Raw genomic sequence first — 18,546 nt, forward strand, 5'->3', positions numbered from 1 at the left:
AAAACACGACAGCAAGGAAAAATATATCTTGTTACCCCAACATGTAAGGAAATTCAGTTGTTTGACAGTTTCTATCTTCTTTTTTGGGGACCTAAAGCAGGAGACAAGCTGATGCCTCAGGTAAGTGGTCTGATACTCGGCTCCATCGCTGATCCCAAGCAAAAACCTTAAGCAAAACTCTCTTCACTGGCAACTTCCAAAGATGAGGCTCCCTGTGGCCCAGTATCTTTGGTGAGGCTGTCTGTGTCCCACTCCATCTTTATTTTATTTGGAGAAGGCTGATGATGTTGTTTGAGCTAGAATCCCATTTATTCATGTCTAACGATATGTCTGTTTGCATAGATGCAATAGTATACTAGGTTTTTTTATAGGCAAGATCACTGTCTTAAACGGCAACTAAAGCTAACCAAACTACATACAGCTGAAAAATGAGAAATGGGATGCTACAAAATCAGCAATGATAATGGCACATGTGTTATTAATTCCATAACATTTGTTTCTAACACTTGTTGACAGTAGGACTAGAATTTGTATGGCTTAAAGGAGTTGTCATGCTATTTGTGAGAAGAGAATACAGGTGTTGCGTACGTTAGAGCATTGTGACACGCAATCTGCCCTTTCTTCAGAAAACTGAGTATGCACATTGATTTTTTTTCATCAGTTTTTCTGTCTTCTGACTCTTTTTTTATAGATGAGCTAATGTATTTTTAAAAACGAACTAAACCTGATTCAGAAACCAAATAATTACTAGACTATGTGTGGATTCAATATTTCAGATCAATATATATATATTAATCCATTCAAAAACAGTTTCTTCATTTACCTATACTAGGGGCTACCCAACCCCGGCTCTTCTCCCCTTCCCTTCTGCCCCGCCCTCTCCGCCACACACCTCCGGGGAGGGCCCAAGGCTGACCCAGGCCCTGCTCTATTCCTCTGCCTCTGGGGAGGGCCCCGCCCAGAGGCTTCCCATGCCAGGCCCGGCTCTTCCCTTGACTGCTAGGAGGGGCTGGGCTGAACTGCACCAGACCCAGCTCTCTCCCAGCCACTGGGCAGGGCTGGGCGCAAGCCATGCCGGGTTCTCCCCTGGCTGTCAGGACGGGAATCCCCTCCTTCCTGCTGCTGGGAAGGGTCCAAGGTTCCACTGGCCCCAGCTCCCCCCCCCCCACGCCCCGCTCCCAGTCACCAGGGAGGCCTCAGCCCCAAGGCCACCCTGGCTCTTGCTGGCCCCTTGTCTCCCCCCCAGCCTGCCCCCCCCGGACCCACCTCTGAACCCTTACCCTCCCTCCCCCACCCTGATTGTCCATCTTCTCCACCAGCTGCCAGGGCGGGGTGGCACCTGGCTCTTCCCCAAGCCTCTGGGAGGGACCAGGCTGTGCCATAGTCAGCCCCAGCCCTCCACATGGGCCCTGGGAAGGGCCAGGCTGGGAATTGGTGGGACTTGTTCCTGTGGATGCAGAGTGATGTGATGATGTCACTCTCGTCCCACAGGAACAATTTTTATAATTATTTATTTGGAGAGAGATGTGAAGACCTGAATTCAGCTTTCCTTCCCTGGACACTAAGCTAGGGGGAGAGGTAGATACGCTTAAGGGCAGAGATAGGGTCCAGAGTGACTTAGACAAATTGGAGGATTGGGCCACTAGAAATCTCATGAGATTCAACAAAGACAAGTGTAGAGTCCTGCACTTGGGACGGAAGAATCCCAAGCATAGTTACAGGCTGGGGACCAACCAGTTAAGTAGTAGTTCTGCAGAAAAGGACCTGGGGGTTACAGTGGATGAGAAGCTAGATATGAGTCAACAGTGTGCCCTTGTAGCCAAGAAGGCTAATGGCATATTAGGATGCATTAAGAGGAGCATTGCCAGCAGATCCAGAGATGTCATTATCCCCCTTTATTCGGCTTTGGTGAGGCCACATCTGGAGTACTGTGTCCAGTTCTGGGCCCCCCACTACAAAAAGGATGCGGACGCATTGGAGAGGGTCCAGCGGAGGGCAACCAAAATGATTAGGGGTCTGGAGCATATGACCTACGAGGAGAGGCTGAGGGACTTGGGTCTGTTTAGTCTGCAGAAGCGAAGAGTGAGGGGGGACTTGATAGCAGCCTTCAACTTCCTGAAGGGAGGTTCCAAAGAGGATGGAGAGAGGCTGTTCTCAGTAGTGACAGATGGCAGAACAAGGAGCAATGGTCTCAAGTTGTGGTGGGAGAGGTCCAGATTGGATATTAGGAAAAACTATTTTACTAGGAGGGTAGTGAAGCATTGGAATGGGTTACCTAGGGAAGTAGTGGAGTCTCCATCCCTAGAGGTGTTTAAGTCTCGGCTTGACAAAGCCCTGGCCGGGTTGATTTAGATGGGATTGGTCCTGCCTAGAGCGGAGGGCTGGACTTGACGACCTTCTGAGGTCTCTTCCAGTTCTGATTCTATAAGGGGATGGTTGGATGAAATAACATGATCTTGGTAACTAATTGACCATTCATTTCCAGTTGGAAATAGGTCAATGGAGGGATGATAGGAGTTGCTATAGGGAACTTTCTGGGTGTCTGGCTGGTGAGTCTTGCCCACATGCTCAGGGTTTAGCTGATCGCCATATTTGGGGTCAGGAAGGAATTTTCCTCCAGGGTAGATTGGCAGAGGCCCTGGAGGTTTTTCGCCTTCCTCTGTAGCATTGGGCACAGATCACAGCTGAAGGACTCTCTGCATGTTGGGGCCTTCAAAGTATTGGAAGGCTTCAATATCTGAGACATAGGTGAGAGGATTATTCTAAGAGGGGTGGGCGAGATTCTGTGGCCTGCACTGTGCAGGGGGTCAGACTAGATGATCATAATGGTCCCTTCTGACCTTAAAGTCTATGAGTCTGAGTGGCTTTTCGGGAGTACAGTAGTCCTTGCCCTGTCACTACTTTGGGCAATGTCTCTATCCAGTAGGACTTGGACTGATGCTGTTGGTTTCACCAGTGGATTAAGCTATTCTGTAGGAAAACTCTTGAATTTTTCAAGACCTGCATGAAATTTAGGATTGGCCGACGATACACTTGGAATGTGATTAGTAGTCTTGAGGTACATCGTTCCCTAATATCTTTTTGGCCTAAATTGCAATTTTAATTTTATTAAAATGACTACAGAGGTAAGTTTGAATCAGAAGAGACAGCTGTGTGCCAAGGTATCAGAAGAGACAGTGATGAGATTTAAGGAATTGTAATCAAGGGAGTTTGGACTTGGGTAATTCATTACAAATGGGAATTATGCTCTTCTTTTCCAGATATTCCTAGCATTTGTGAGTCTTTATATAAGGACTAGGGATGTAAAAGAGTAGTCAGCTACCCGATAAGCCTAGGCTTATCAGACAGTGGAGTCGACTACTGGCATTTCCCCCGCTCTTGATGCCTCTGTATTAAACGCAGCAAGCGGAAGGAGCAGGCCCTGGTCCTTGGGGGAGCCAGTTTAAAATCTGGTTCCCTGCCAGCACCATCTCCGCAATGCTGCTTCCCCCCGTTTCTTTCCCCCCCACACACACATCAGAGGCACCAGTGGGGGTGGGGGTCCAGGGAGGCTACTCCTGCAGCAGCCCCTATCCGTGAGGGGCCCCAGCTCCTCCCTGGGATCCCCCACAGATAGGGGCTGTTGAACTGGTGCAAGGTACGCCCAGCTCTTACTACATTTAAACTGCAGAACCTCAGTGGGGGGTTGCTCTTTCTGAGTGCTTTCGCTTATCGATGAATCGTGTAGTCTGTACAAATTGTATCGACTACACGATTACCTGATTACCTGCCTCTTAACATCCTTACTAAGGACCCCTGATAATATTTAACTGAAATGCTACTCTTCTCTCCCCATGAAAGCTGTAGCTGAGAGAAGAGTGGATTGCATAAAATGAAGGGGAAAATTTTAAATCGTCAGCTCAAATAAAGTATAACTGCAAATATGAATGGAAAGGCCCTGTCGGATTATTTTGGTATGCACTCTGATGAAGATTTTGACAGCACTGCACGGGAAAATAATCTTGATGTGCTGCCATTTAATTCTGTGCTGAATGTAGCCAATTTAAACTGCTAGAATTTCTTGACATTCCTATGTTGGCAAATCTGAGTCAGCATCTTGTCTCTGCTGCAGCTTAATTAAATTTGCCAGTTTGTGCCATGAGGATGGACATATTCTCATATTCAGTGAGACAGCTGTGAAGTATTATTAAGAGTTGTGGATGTGATACTGTTAGGTCTGAATAGCTCTTGAGACATTTTTTTCTAGTGCTGAAATCCAATCTCTAAAATATGTTTTTCCAAGATCAGCAGTTAATGTTCATTTTGTTAACCTAAAATATGCTCATTTTAAAACATCGGTATTGTAAATACATAAGGGCTAAGTAAGCCTTTATATGCTGAAGTTGTTTAAAAAAAAAAAAAAGCTTATTGAACATCTTGCTTCCTATTGTTAGGTCCATTTCCTCCTCCATGCTGCTCTTCACTATTGTTATCTTGTTTTAACAACTGATTCCAGTACTGTTTGGTGTGCTCCGTTCTTGGCGTGTGGGGGGGGGAAATCTTTGAAATCTGGATTTTTCCCAGTTGTTACAGCCATATTTCTTCCATTTTAAAAGATGCTTCAATGTCAAGTACTTCTTTTTTACTGTCACAACTTCACTTCAGGAGTCAGGCCTTGCTGAATACAAATTGTTGACACAGTTTAACAACTATAAGTAACGGACTTAAAGATGGCCTCAGACCTTGCCAGGAGAACAGACACAAAACTTGTAGACCAGTGGTCACCAACCAGTAGATCGGGATCCACAGGTAGATCTTGAAGCCTTTGACAGGTGATCCTGACAGGTATGGCTGGGAGGTTGTGCCAGCATTTAATTTGCCTCTCTCAGCACTGCCATGCTGCTCCTGCCCTTTGCCTTGGAGCTGCCTCCCACCTCCTGGGAGCCTTCTGCTTGCTGTGCAAAGCATGGGAAGAAGAGAAGGTGGTGCTGATATCTGGGTGCCCTTCTCTTCTCCCCCCCCCCATACCCCATCTCTATAGAGCAGAGGGGGGACAGGGAGTTTGAAGGGAGTTTGCTAGCTGCTTTTAGAAGTGGTGCAGAGCCAGAGTGGGGTGAACCAGCCTTAGCACCACTATACCATCATCCAGAAGCCATCTGTGGTAAGCGGTGCCCAACTGGAACCTGCATTCCAAACCTCTGCCATATCCTGAACCCCTCCTGCACCCCAAACTCCTGCTGTAGTCCTGAGTCCCCCCAGACCCGAACTTCCTCCCAGAGCCTGAACCTCCTCCTTCATCTCAGCTCCCTTCCCCAGGCTCAACTTACAGTCTGGATTGCACTTAAATTTAGAAAATGATCTTGTGCTTAAAAAGGTTGGAGACCACTGCTGTAGACAAATGATATTCAGACTTTTCTAGCTCAGGAGCCAAACTGCTGATCAGCACTACCCAAAAAAGCCACAGTAGAGTGAGTTCATTGTTTCAATTACTATTTATAATATATAAAAATTCTCGCAGCAAAATGAGACCATTTATTCTATAACTGATTAGTAATGTAGTGAAAATCATCCTGATTGGTTAAATAATTAAATCAGTGTTTTAATATCATATGCTGTAAAGATCCACATTAAAGAGCCACTTGCAACTCCCATGCCTCAGTCTGAGTATCACCACTGAAGATTTATCTTATCACTATGATGACCAACACCCCTCACAACACACATTTCAAGATCCATGGATTTTGAGTTGGTCTATCATATGTGATATACCTCATTCAGTGCACTAAATGTCCCAATAACAATGATGTGGCTAAAATGAGACAATCCCTATGCTCTGGAATGAACTCTCACAGAAAAATTATAAAAGACAAAACCATCTCACCTGTGGGTGAACACTTCACAAAGTGTTCACTTTGTATCTGAGCTGTCAGGTTCCACCCTCAAAGGAAGCCTGCACAACACCTTGAAAGGCAAGATTGGGAGCTTAAATACATAATGTTGCTACACAGTAAAAATTATGGTGTGAATAACAGACTGGATGTATTGTTTATAACTATAGTCTTTAAAATCCACTAATCTGGTATCCCTCCCCAGTTTTATTTTTCCCTCCCATTACTATGGTGGATTGATGCACCACTTCATTCTGAGTGATCCTTTGATACAGGTGTGGCCAATCCGTTACGAAGAGCCAAAATAGTAGTGGATACAGCACAAAGAGCCGAGGGGAAAAAAGTTGTTGGGGGGGAGGGAGCGTGCAGGAGGGAAGAAATGGGGGGGGGCCAGCCACAGCCCTTTTAAGAACAGAGAAGGCATTGCCTTTTAAGGGTGGCCATTTTGAAGTCTGCAGCATTGTCCTGTGCAGACAGAAACACACTGTCTCTTTCGGAGCCACGGCTGCGGAAGCTGCAATTTTTTCTTTGAAGACATGCATGCAGCTTGCAAGTCATGGGTTGGCCAACCCTGCTTTGATATATAGTTGACACACCCTAGTGTGTTTTTCAGGCCTGAAGAAGAACTCTGTGTAAGGCTTGGTCTACACTACATGATTAGGGTGGCAAAAGCTGCCGTGTGTCAACCTACTATGGAAGCATCTTCACTTAAATTTGTGTCCCGCCAATGTAAGTGCCTCTCTGTGTCAGCATAATACCACATCCTGGAGCAATGTAGAGTCATAGTTGATGCTAGGTGAATGCGGTGTCAGCGTAGATGCCATGTTGCTTACATCAACTGTTACTGGCCTTCAGGACCTGTCCCATAGTGACAATACAATTGATATGAATGTGATGAGGACACATACACTGCTGATGCAAGGGATTAAGCTTGCAGAAACACAATTAATTTAACACTGCTGTAGTTGTGCCAGTGTAAATTAATTCAACATAACTGTAGTATACACACGGCCTAAGCTAGAGATTTTGTATCTGCCTAACCGAAGTTGGGCAAATAAACAATTTTACCTCATCCACCTTTTGTCTGTAAATATCTGGTGCCAACATGGCTAAAACAACGTTACATACATAAGTGGCAGACAACAGAGTAGGAAGCAAGGCCTCATTCATAGTGAAGATATTTCCAGAATAAAGAGTACCTATGTTTTGTGATTGGCTCTCTCATTTCCATACCTAGTGTAACAAGATGCAGTTGATGAAGTGGGTTCCAGCCCACAAAAGCTTATGCCCAAATACATTTGTTAGTCTTTAAGGTGCCACAAGATTCCTCATTGTTACACTTTCCAGAGGGATAGCTGTGTTAGTCTGTTTTAGTAAAAAACAAGTTGTTATACATGTTTCCTGGAAAAGTGGAGTGGATCTAATAGAAATAATGACCAATTTTTTCTTCTTTTGAAATCAGTGTGAAACTCCCATCATTCCTAGGATTTGACTGTTTAAATAGAGCACAGAATAATGAAATGTACATGGTGGAATGGTATAATAACAGAATTGTTCTATTAATTATGATGCGTTTTGTCTGATAATTGGAAAACTTAAGGTCTGCCGTGACTGCCAGCCTCAGTTTTCTCAGATACAAATCTCCATGTGAAAAATGTAAATTGTAAGTTGTTTCATTTATCACTTTTATTTCAGACATGAAGAAAATGTAGAGGCATCAGTTAACGCTGTAGAAGATGAGAAAACATTTAACAAACAGTCTGCAGCTTCAGCTGAGGAGGAAGTTAGATCCACGGCTTATGATAATCCTTTTCCAGAGCCCAGAATCCCATATCCTTATGTCTCTAATCTGACTGAGAAGGAGCAGAAGACATATTTATATCTAATGACTAAGTTTTCAAAAAAACGTGTACCCCACCAATTTAGTGTAAAATATGAAAGAGAATATTCCCAGTACTTGGTAAGTGTTAAAATTGTTTTTCTCCTAATATTCCTTTTAATAATCCAAAGAGCATTTTCTAAAAGTTATTTGTTGCTAAAACTTTATAATAATTATAAGTCCTTAAACATTTCCAGTTTCTCCTATGTTTTCTCTCTCCAGCGATGAAATTTGAATTTTTTACTGAGGATAATTGATGTCTCGTTACTCTAAACATAGTTGAATAGTTTCCTTGATGCCTCCTGCTTCCTGTCCTTAATTCTGATGGTTGTTATAGGAGGAGTGAAAATGATGAATTGACCATAAAATAAGTAATAAATTCAGTACACACATGTAGAATTTCATAAAGTTTTAACTGTATTAGAAGTTAGATTACACCATGATGAATATGTCCTTCTATGATGGGTAAACTAGTTTAGAAGCCCTGTCACAACCCACCTCAGAAAAAGCTGCCTAGAATAGTTGTGTGGGAAGCAGCCTGCAGTGAGATCAGTTCGTTGCTAAAGCTGGAAAAAGTGCATGATGTGTCCATAGAGCTTTGCAGAGCCACTGTATATTCGAATCCCTGGATGCAGATATCCGTGTATCATTTTGCAGATGCAGATTCACATTTTGTATCTAGCATCATGCGTATGTGCAGATATCCACTTTCTATCCATGGATCATTTTTGCAGATACCTGGATACAAATTTTGTGTATCTGTTTGTGTGATGGAGCTACCAGACTTCGGACAGAGCAATGCTGGAAATGGGGGGGGGGACATGATGGAGCTCCCCATCTGATAAGTCTTTAAATACATTAATGGTGGTTATAAAAAGGATGGTGATCAATTGTTCTCTCCATATCCACTGGGACAAGAAATGATGGGTTTAATCTGTAGTGAGGAAGTTTTAGATTTTAGATCCAGAAAAACATTCTAACCTTAAAGATAGTTAAGCACTACCATAGATTTCTAAGGAAGGGTGTGGAATTCCCTTCGTTGGAGGTTTTTCAGGTTAGAAAGACGTCTGTCATCGGTGGTGTAGGTGTACTTGGCCTCACCCCTTAGGTGCCTTCTAACCCTATGTTTCTGTGATTTTTGTATGCTGCTTATAACTTAGGCTGCATCCCATAATAAAAGACTCACTCTTTTAATACTGTGGAAGACCTTCATGTTGACCCTCAATACTTGCTATAGCACGTGCGACATTATATTTGCTCTTCAAACTGGGTGGCTGCATCATTAGATTTGAGTCCTGTAAGTGGCATTAATGGATTCATTGGCTGTGGCTATTCCTCTATGACCGTGATGGTCCTGTGGTTCCTTCATTTTGTCAGTTCCTTTCTCTTATGTTGTGTCCGTGAATATACTTACCAGAAATTATTGCCTCTTTTTTTTTTCTCTTTCAGCAACAGGGCTACTGTGCTATTGTTAGCAGCAGTGTAAGTGCTAATGTAGACAGGGGCGGGCTCATGTCAGCTTGCTCTAACAGTGCCCATGTTTCACTCTCCTTAATTAGATTACTAGTATTTGTTGCAGGAAGGGAGCTTTCTTTTTAAGGTAATAGGCTCTAATTGTGTAAGCTGCATTTTGTGTTGACTTCAGTGGAGGTGTACAAGAATCTGCCAATGTAGAATATTTAGTGAGTGCTGGGCCATATTCTCTTCAGTTCTGCACTGAGATACTGGCACTGCCTTTTTAGACAAGTCACTTTTTGTGTGATTTACATAATCTACTAGATACTTTGTAAATACGCAGATATGTAATGAGATGTGGTAAATCTATCTTTTATTATAATTCGTATTTACAATTACAGTTTAGCTACAGGGTTGGGGGTTTTGTTTTTTTCCTGTTGTATTCAAAATGGGACTCATATATCTCCTTTCTTATTTCAGCAAATGAAGGAATTTGTGAACCGTGAAATAGCAGACTTTTTAAAGTTTGCACAAAATGCCGCAAAAAGTTGCTTTCAGGATTATGATACCATCTCTGAGGATGCACTGCTTTATACTGAGGTAACAGAAATGTTTGTGTGTTGTATTCATTCATTCATTCGTTCATTGAATGAAAATATTGGAAAAAGAATAAAAACATACTAGGTAGGGATGAGCAGACGTGCAGTATAAATTCAGTAAACTGAGGTCATTGACTACATCAAGAAATGTAGTTTTCTATCAGTAAAGCATGTGACAGAATACTGTTTGTGTCTATTTTGGATCCATAGGTCTGGTGCTTTCGAACAATCCTTGGGAGAACCCTTTCAGTGTGCCAGATCACCTTAAGGGTCACAGTCTTTCACCAGGGCAAGCCCCTTGGCCCCACTGCCTCCATGGACTGAACCTCACAGTCCTCAGCACTCCTTCACACCATGAGCTCCCTTCAGCAAGTCCATCTGAATTGGACACCTGAGAGTGGTGCATACCCAAAGTGAGCAATGCACCTTCAGCATTTGCACTGACTCTCATCTAGCATTTTAAAAACTGTAGGGTTTCTTAGCGGTCTGGAGTACAACATAAAAAGTTCATGGTTACATAGAGAACAGAAAATTACAGCAAAGTTTGTCTTGGTCAGCCGCAGGTATCCATCCCACCCCTCTCTTGGTCAAACCCTTTGACTCCATTTTTGTCCCAAGTCAGGGAGGGACTCCTTCAAGCAGCCCACACTTAACAACCCCACCTGGCTGCCTCCTCCATTCTTTGCTCTTATTCTAGGGCAAATATTGTCACCAGTCCCTCCTCTTCAGCCCTTTGTTGTCCTGGTCAGATACTGCTGGCTTCGTTGGAGGATTGGGCCATTCATGAGCTTACTAGGTTTCAAATGCCCATTATTTTAAACTCTCCATGGACATGCAACCAATGCCCCAGACAGCTAGGAATCAGTCATACCTGTTTGTCTATGTCTCTGCTAAGAGTAAGAAGCTTTTCCACACCACCTATTTAAGCATGTAGCATCTAGGGAAAACTGGGGTGTGATGAGGAACGACAGTGTTCTTACACAATATTGCAGCAAATTCCCACTCAGTCCCAATAGCAAGCCAGAAATTACACCTTAAAATGCATTTTTTTTTCAAAAAATAGATGTTACTGGTTTAGTGTCATGTAGTGGATAATGCAGTGAATTACATGGATTATCCATTATATGGAATGATTCTCAGATGGCCAGGGACTGAATCTATTTTCTTGAATTCTGAAAAAGTGTTCCATTTTATTTCACACTGTTCTAGCTATAATTTGGTGGTGATGTTACGCAAAGCTGGGAAAGGTCACCCAGTATACTGGAACAGGTAAGACTATCCTAGGAAAATGAGGCAGTTATATGTCATTAGCAAAGAGGGCAGACCTCTGCTGAGGTATTTTTCTATTACATTAGTACATATTCCTTCCGTACTGTAAAATAATGAATAACAAAAATAAAATCATAAGAATGAGAGGCAAGAGTGGAATTTCTGCCTTTATTCCTGCACTAATTTGCAGTGGGTACAGAAGTGGGAGGTCCTGACATTATAGCTTTATTGTTTCAGAAAATGAAGGAATAAAAACATGGATTGTTTAACACTGAGGTTAATCTTGATTTGTTATAAACAAACCTTCTTGTGTATTGTGGCAGTTTGTCCATTTTTTTTAAACAGAGAACCCTACATCCTAGTCATAAAACATGGCTTCAAATGTAAAAATTCCTCCTTGTCCTTTGGTCTGTGATTTATATTGAACAAAATTACTTGCCTCCAGTTATCTTGGAAGCAGCAATTGTGAACAGATAATGGAATATTTTTTTTTAGGTGCAAGTAATGAATTACTAAGGTCCCTGAGAACACAATATGAAACTAGTGTAATTTGTCTCAGCATCCAGGGTTCATAGGAATGCGATTCCACAGGGAACATTCCCCTACTCTTTAACTTCGCTTTCTTCACCTGAAGCCTATATAAAACAGATACTATGGCAAAGGAATGATTAACAATGTTCCAGAGTCCAACAAGAAGGCTGAGCATGACCATGAGCCTACAAAGAATGTTGCTTATTTGCTAAGAGAAGGACTTAACTACTTCAGTGTAAAGTGCCCCAACAATTTCTTCTTTTTTGACAGACCTAAACATATATTTACAGATTAGTATCTGAATACAAATCTTTTGAGTACTAATATCTTCATGTACTTTGTCAGCTATGATTGTTACAGCTCCATAGACTTTTTATATGTATGATACAATAAGGCTATGTCTATACTGGTGCGATCTAGTGCCAGAAATATGCAAATGAGGTTACGCGTGGAATATTGCCGAGCCTCATTTGCATATCTAATGAGCCGCCATTTTTGCAGAAGAGGCTCTTGCGCAAGGAGCGTCTACACTGCCACTTCTTGAACAAGAGGCGGTGTAGACACTCCTTCTTGCGGAAGAGCCTCTTCTGCAAAATGGTGGCTCATTAGATATGCAAATGAGGCTCAGCAATATTCCACGCTTAGCCTCATTTGCATATTTCTGGCACTAGATCGCACCAGTATAGACATAGCCTTATTGTATCATACATATAAAAAGTCTATGGAGCTGTAACAATCATAGCTGACACAGTACAAGTGTTTATTTGCATTCTACCCAAAACTTCAAAAGTTTGAGACTTTTCCCCATCTGTGTAAATTTTTCATAGAACAGAACAACAAATGTTACTTATGGCTCTCAATTACCACAGTCATAGATGACTTAGCTGGCTTCTCGAAGAAGAATTTTAAAAATAAATCCAATATCCCTTAAGACTTTTTAAAATTGGCAAAAATGTGTGAGATAGGAGCACCTTAATCTTTCTCTGCGCTTTTTTTTATTCCTGCCTTATCCTCTGCAGAGCCCCAAAACAAGTTCATAAGAACGTATAGCCACTTGTGAAATTATAAACTCTCAGCAATTTATGCAGAGGAAAAATAACAGTAAAAGAGTAACCCATTTAAATGTGGGTGTGGACCATGTGTGTGTGTGGCCACAGTTTATGGGTATTTTTAAGGATCAGTTTTTTAAAATGTGGCTATGGATCACACAGTGACTTAATGTCAGATCCAAGTATAGAATCTGTATCTTGGATATTCCATTCCTGACTCTTGACCACAAAATGATCCCTCCATCTCTCTTATGTTCCTATCTCTCACGTCCATCTAGAGGTGCCAGTTTCGGCTGGATGTATTCCTCTATGTTTCTGTACACAATATAATCTTTAATTACATATTAATCTTTAATTCCTGAGACTCCAGGGCAATGCTGGAGGATGATAACCCTGTCTCCATCATGTTATTGGAGCACATGTCTACCTATTTTCTGGAACAGTGCTTTAAATAACAAACAAAAAAACCAAACAGCCTCCCACCAATCTGTTTTTCCTTTTTCCTCTGGTCACAGTCTGTTAAACTGAGTTCTAAAGAAGAACAAAGAAATTTTCTGAACATAATCTATTTGCAGAAATGAGTGAAATACATAGCTGAAAACACAAGCAGATGTAACTTTTGCAGCAACATTGTAATTTTTGTGAAACTGGTACAGTATTGATACATAGGCTACATAACTTCTTTCTTTTTCTTTAGCAATTTTTAAGTGCTAGCATTGCACGTGTGAAGAAGTACCCTGAGTTTTACAGCCTCCTTGACATCACCAGTATCATGGGAGGCAAATTTAATACAGAACTGTCCTTGAAGCTGGAGAAAAATCTTCTTGTATTGGTAAAATATATGTATATTATTTTCTGGTAACTTTAATTCATCAGGCATTGCAATATGTCACGGGTTCCCAAACTTTTTGACTCTGGGGACCAGTAAATCCATTCATGAGCTTTTGGAGTACTGTTAACATTTATTTGCATATTCATTAAGCAAAATTGTTTCTGGTCCTCCCAAAGCCCCCAGTGCCAACTTTAGGAAAGCTTTTGATATGGTCTCCCATAATATTCTTGCCAGGAAGCTAAGGGACTATGGATTGGATAAATGGACTGTAAGATGGATAGAAAGCTGGCTAGACCAGGGTTTCCCAAACTTTTAACTTTAGTTAGAACCCGGATTTTTACTACTGTTTTTTGCAGCCCAAAAATATAAACGCATATAAAAAAATGAAAGAATAAATTTTCACTGTTTGTTATTTATTCACAATAATAATAGTACATAATATAAATCTTGATATAAAATACTGCCCAACTTATTGTTACCCTAATTGCAATTTAAGCTGTAGAATTTTAACAATTGTAATGTTTGTTCATTTGTAATTTAATGAGTTGAATATAAGTAATGTATTATGTGTGCATTTTATAGCTTTTAAATAACTAAAAAGAGAACAAATGGGAATGGTGATGTTGTTTTGCATCACATAACTTTGTCAGGAGCAAAAGAAGCAAGTTTTATCCTCAAATCTGGTTCGACATTCAAACTATTTTTATATTTATTTTTGAAGAAAACCAAAGACAAGGAACTAGTTTCACACTTCTATGTTGTGACAAAAGGCATTAAGAATTTGACTTTCTCAGATAAATGTGAATATTCATTTCTACAGCACAACCAAAAATCAATCAAGGAGAGTTTATCAAAGTTCTCTTTTAAGGCAGAGTCACAGGAAAGTTCAATTAATGAATCCACTTCTGATGCATTCAGTTGTAATATTTCTTCATTTTCGGTGTCAGCAGTAAACCGGTTCTTAATCGACATTTTACTGGTGTCAGTTGGAGGAAAATATTCATTTAAGCTTGATGTTCGCCCCAACAGATGTTCTTGGATTGCTGCAGAAATCGCATCTGAGATATTGGTTTCAGCATATTTTTTTTGTAGTTCAGTAAAGTACAAAAAGATTTAAAGGTTTTCTTGTTAACTCACTGTGGCCGTAAACCAAGTTTTTAATTGTTGCCTCAACTTTTTCGTGAACTTTGAAAAAATTAATTTTAGTGCCTTGTAAATTCAGACTTAAGTAATTTAAAAGACAAAATATGTCACATAAGTAAGCCACCATTGTTAACCAATCAAATTCATGAAACCTGTCTTTAAATGTAAATATAACATCTTTTGCCAATGGAGGGTGTCGCTCCAAGAACAATAAAACTTCATCCTTTATTTCAAAGAGTCATTTCAAAATGTTTCCTTTCGGCAGCCATCGAACCTCACAGTGTAGTAAGAGATGCTCATGTTTATTTCCTAATTTGTTGCACAAAGCAGTAAAGATTCTGAAATTCAAAGGACGAGATTTTATATCATTTATAAACTTCACACATTCTTGAAGAGTGGAACTCAAAAGTGATGGCATAGTTTTCACAGCTAGTGCCTCTCTGTGAATACTACAGTGCACCAATGCACAGTCTGGCGCTGCAGCTCAAATCCGCAGGACAATCCCAGTGTGAGACCCTGCCATTGCTCGAGCCTAGTCTATTATCTTAAAAATTTCAGCAGCCGTTCTTGTTGGAAATGGTTTACAAAATAAGAGATCCTCTTGAATGGAGCTTTCGTAATCATATCTAACGAAAGACATCAAATTGGCAGCGTCAGCAATATCTGTGCTTTCATCCACTTGTAATGCAAAAAACTGACTATTCTGTAATCGACGTACGAGAATTTCTTCAATATTTTTCACCATATCTTCAATTCTACGTTTCACTGTATTGTTGTATAAAGACAGCGATCCCGACCGATTTCCTTTTCTCCCCTCCATAAATATGGGATGTAAATAATATGCAATGCAGGAAGTATTAACTTTTCGCCAACAGTAGGTGAACAACCTACTATTTGTTTTGAAACGTCACATGAAGCCAACACAAAGTTTTCATTTGAAGAGCACATAGAGAGTGCACTTTTCATGCTTTTTTCTTTTTTTAAGCAGAAGATAATTCATTTCTCTTATTTATGAAAAAATCTATGGGCTTACTTTTGTGTACTGGATGTTTGCATTCCAAATAGCATTTCAGTTTTGATGGTTTCATGCACTCATTGGATAGTTCTGCATGACAGATTATACATAATGGTAAGTGATTATCACTACTAACACTTATAAAACCAAATTTCAAATACTTGTCAGAATAATTGCAGGTCCAAAGCGTTTTTATCATCTTCTCACTTTTATTAGGCTGCACGTCATTTGAACATTTGTTAGTTGTATTTCCAATCACATTCTTCAGCCATTTTTCAATATTGAAGATGAAAACGAGAGGGTATTTAATTTAAAATAAACAAAGAAAATTTAAGCATTTAACCTAAGAAGACGTACACGTTGTCGCACCGCGCAGAAACAAACCAAGACTGCTGTGTCCCGTGACAGGAAAACCAATGAGACCGGCTCGGCCACGTGAAAATGCACATGCATCGGGGAGACAAAGCCCTTTCCCTGGGCCTGCTGCCGCCCTTGCCAAGTGGCCTGCGCTCCCCCGGCAGTTCCCAAGCGCTGTGCTGCCTGTGTAGAAAGCCCGCCCCCAGGCACAGGCTGGCAGCTCTCAGCCCCTGCCCCTTTCACTCTGAAGGAGCCAGCGGGCGGCAGGGTGCTAGGACCGGGCAAAACTCACCCACCCACCTACCAAAGAAGTAAGCGCTGCCTGGGATCCTACTCATTATTCCGAGCCCTGTCAGGGAGATGCACAGGGATCGCCACCACCCAGCAACCTCAGCTACTTCCTCCACCCAGCCCGGCCCAGAGCCTGGGGGACCCAGTGCCGCACGGGCAATCTGTGAGCCCGGAACACCCCGGCAGTGCTAACCTGGGCTCCCTCCCGCCCAGCGGGTGATTGTTTGCTGAGGACCAGTATTTTTTTTTTCTATGGACCGGTACCGGGCCACGGACTATAGGAAATGCTGCAATATGTAACTCTTTATCAATTTATATCATTCTTCCATATTTCTGCTATAGGTTACAACTTGCAAGACATAATGCTTCAGTAATAACTAAATCAGCTTGGAAACTGCAATGTAACCATTCTATATCCATATTTTAAAAATATAAGCGACTTAATTTTAGAGGGTATTTATATAAACAATATTTTATTGTGAATACTGATGACAATAAATGTTTGATACCATTTGATTTTATTTAAGGGAAAGGCAAGATTTGTTAAAGTATGTTCACCTGCCATGCAGATGCAACTACAGCTCTCCACGGATTATAAAACTATAGCATCTGTTGCAGCCCCGGAACAGAGAGCTTCTGCTATCCATGATGTGAGTGACATTTGTTGTTACAACGTATTAATGAAAGGTAGACATTTTATTCACATCCGTCTTTAGAGGTGCATGATCATTGTAGTATTTCTGTAAAAGTAATCCTGCCATTTAAAGGTTTGAAATAGCACTAACAGCAATAGCTGATGTTCACTGCAACAAGGTCCATTCATTTCAGTAGACATTGGATGAGGCCCTTAGAATGTGACATATTGACTATCTGTAACCTTCAATGAATTTAGAAAGAGCTGTTGTTTGCAGTAATTTGTAGAGTAAGTTGGATTATAAAAAAAATTAGTTTACCCAGGATTTTTTTTTCTCATTGGTCTTTATCTGTTAAAGAATGTGAATTTAGACATTGAATTACAGTTTATTAGGTTATGCTAGATTACTTTCTTAAAATATATCTTAAGTTACTGTTAGTATCCTTACATAAACATAGTAATAAGCAGTTGACACTAGGGATGCAATAGTGCAGTGATTTAACTGATAAGCAAAAGCTTATAGGTTAATGCTATAGATAACGCACATTTTCTCTCCCCTCTCCCGACACCAGTATATTTTTTAGCAGGCTGGCCAGCAGCCTGGCCCATTCCCAGTTTGTGCAGGGTCCAGGACCTACTCCTGCTGCGGCTCTCCGTTTAAAGTGTATTAGGAGCCAGATGGGCCTGCAGCCCAGCTCAGTTCCAGCTCATTTTGGGTCCGGGAGCTCAGACCCTCCCCCCGAGACAAGGGCTGCTGCCACTCCACATTGCTGCCTCTGATACAAGGGCAGCCAGTCTGTGAGGGGAGCTGGCTTTTAAACTGTCTCCCCTCATGGACCATCTCCCACCTGGCACCCCACAGTGCTGCCTTTGATACAACTACTTCTGTATTTTGGAGTGTTGGTGCTTATTTCTGAAATGCAAGAAGAGAAGTCAGGATGAAAGCATTAACATATCTCCTGGTACATCAAATGTAGTCCTGTTGTTGTGATCCAAATACAGTTCACCAGCAAGAACCTTGGAAGAAATAGCTAGTGGTTCTTGCTTTTCCCCCATAATTGTAATTTATCTGGAACAAAATACTAATTGTGGGGGAAAGAAATGTGTATGGGTTTTGATTGTTGTTTGTTTTTTGTTTTTTGGTATGTCCTGCAGCTGTTTATTGCTTTACTGCTTCTGTGAATTACAGGAGCATAGAAATCTACTATATGTTTTTGTGTGCTATAAGATATATGTCTAGGATTCAAAGTGCACTTCTAGCATCTTAGAGTTTTTTGATTTTTGAACTTAAATATTAATGTTTCATTTGAACATTTCCTTTAAAATATATTTATTCAATACATATTTTTAAAAAAACTGATTATAACTAATTTGGTTTTGCTTGTTAATGTTTAAAATGTCATTAATGATTTATTTTATTTGTTTCAGGACATTAGTTTGGATCCAAATGCTGAAAAACTTGCTTTAAGATACTATCCTCAAGTAGTTTTAAACAGTCTGACATTATTTACTTTGTTGAATAATCATGGACCAAGCTACAAGGAACAGTGGGAAATCCCTGTTTCTGTTAAAATGATTCCTATTGCAGGTACAGTATATTTTTATATACAGGCAGTCCCTGGGTT

At 41.0% G+C, this 18,546-nt stretch overlaps 1 protein-coding gene across 4 annotated transcripts in view; it reads left to right on the forward strand.

The window, feature by feature from the left end:
* Window positions 1–18,546, forward strand: part of ICE2 (interactor of little elongation complex ELL subunit 2) — a 53,642-nt gene that overhangs the window by 4,548 nt on the left and 30,548 nt on the right. For all 4 annotated transcript variants that reach the window (XR_012895851.1, XM_075897685.1, XM_075897686.1 and 1 more), the window contains exons 3-7: window positions 7,563–7,827; window positions 9,682–9,801; window positions 13,347–13,481; window positions 16,815–16,937; window positions 18,350–18,509. Coding sequence is in view for 3 of the 4 variants with exons in the window: in XM_075897685.1 (XP_075753800.1) it covers window positions 7,563–7,827; window positions 9,682–9,801; window positions 13,347–13,481; window positions 16,815–16,937; window positions 18,350–18,509 (803 nt within the window). In the remaining variant the exon portion in view is untranslated. The remainder of the gene's footprint in view (window positions 1–7,562; window positions 7,828–9,681; window positions 9,802–13,346; window positions 13,482–16,814; window positions 16,938–18,349; window positions 18,510–18,546) is intronic.

This window comes from Pelodiscus sinensis, chromosome 14 (assembly GCF_049634645.1).
Source record: "Pelodiscus sinensis isolate JC-2024 chromosome 14, ASM4963464v1, whole genome shotgun sequence".
NCBI lineage: Eukaryota > Metazoa > Chordata > Testudines > Trionychidae > Pelodiscus > Pelodiscus sinensis.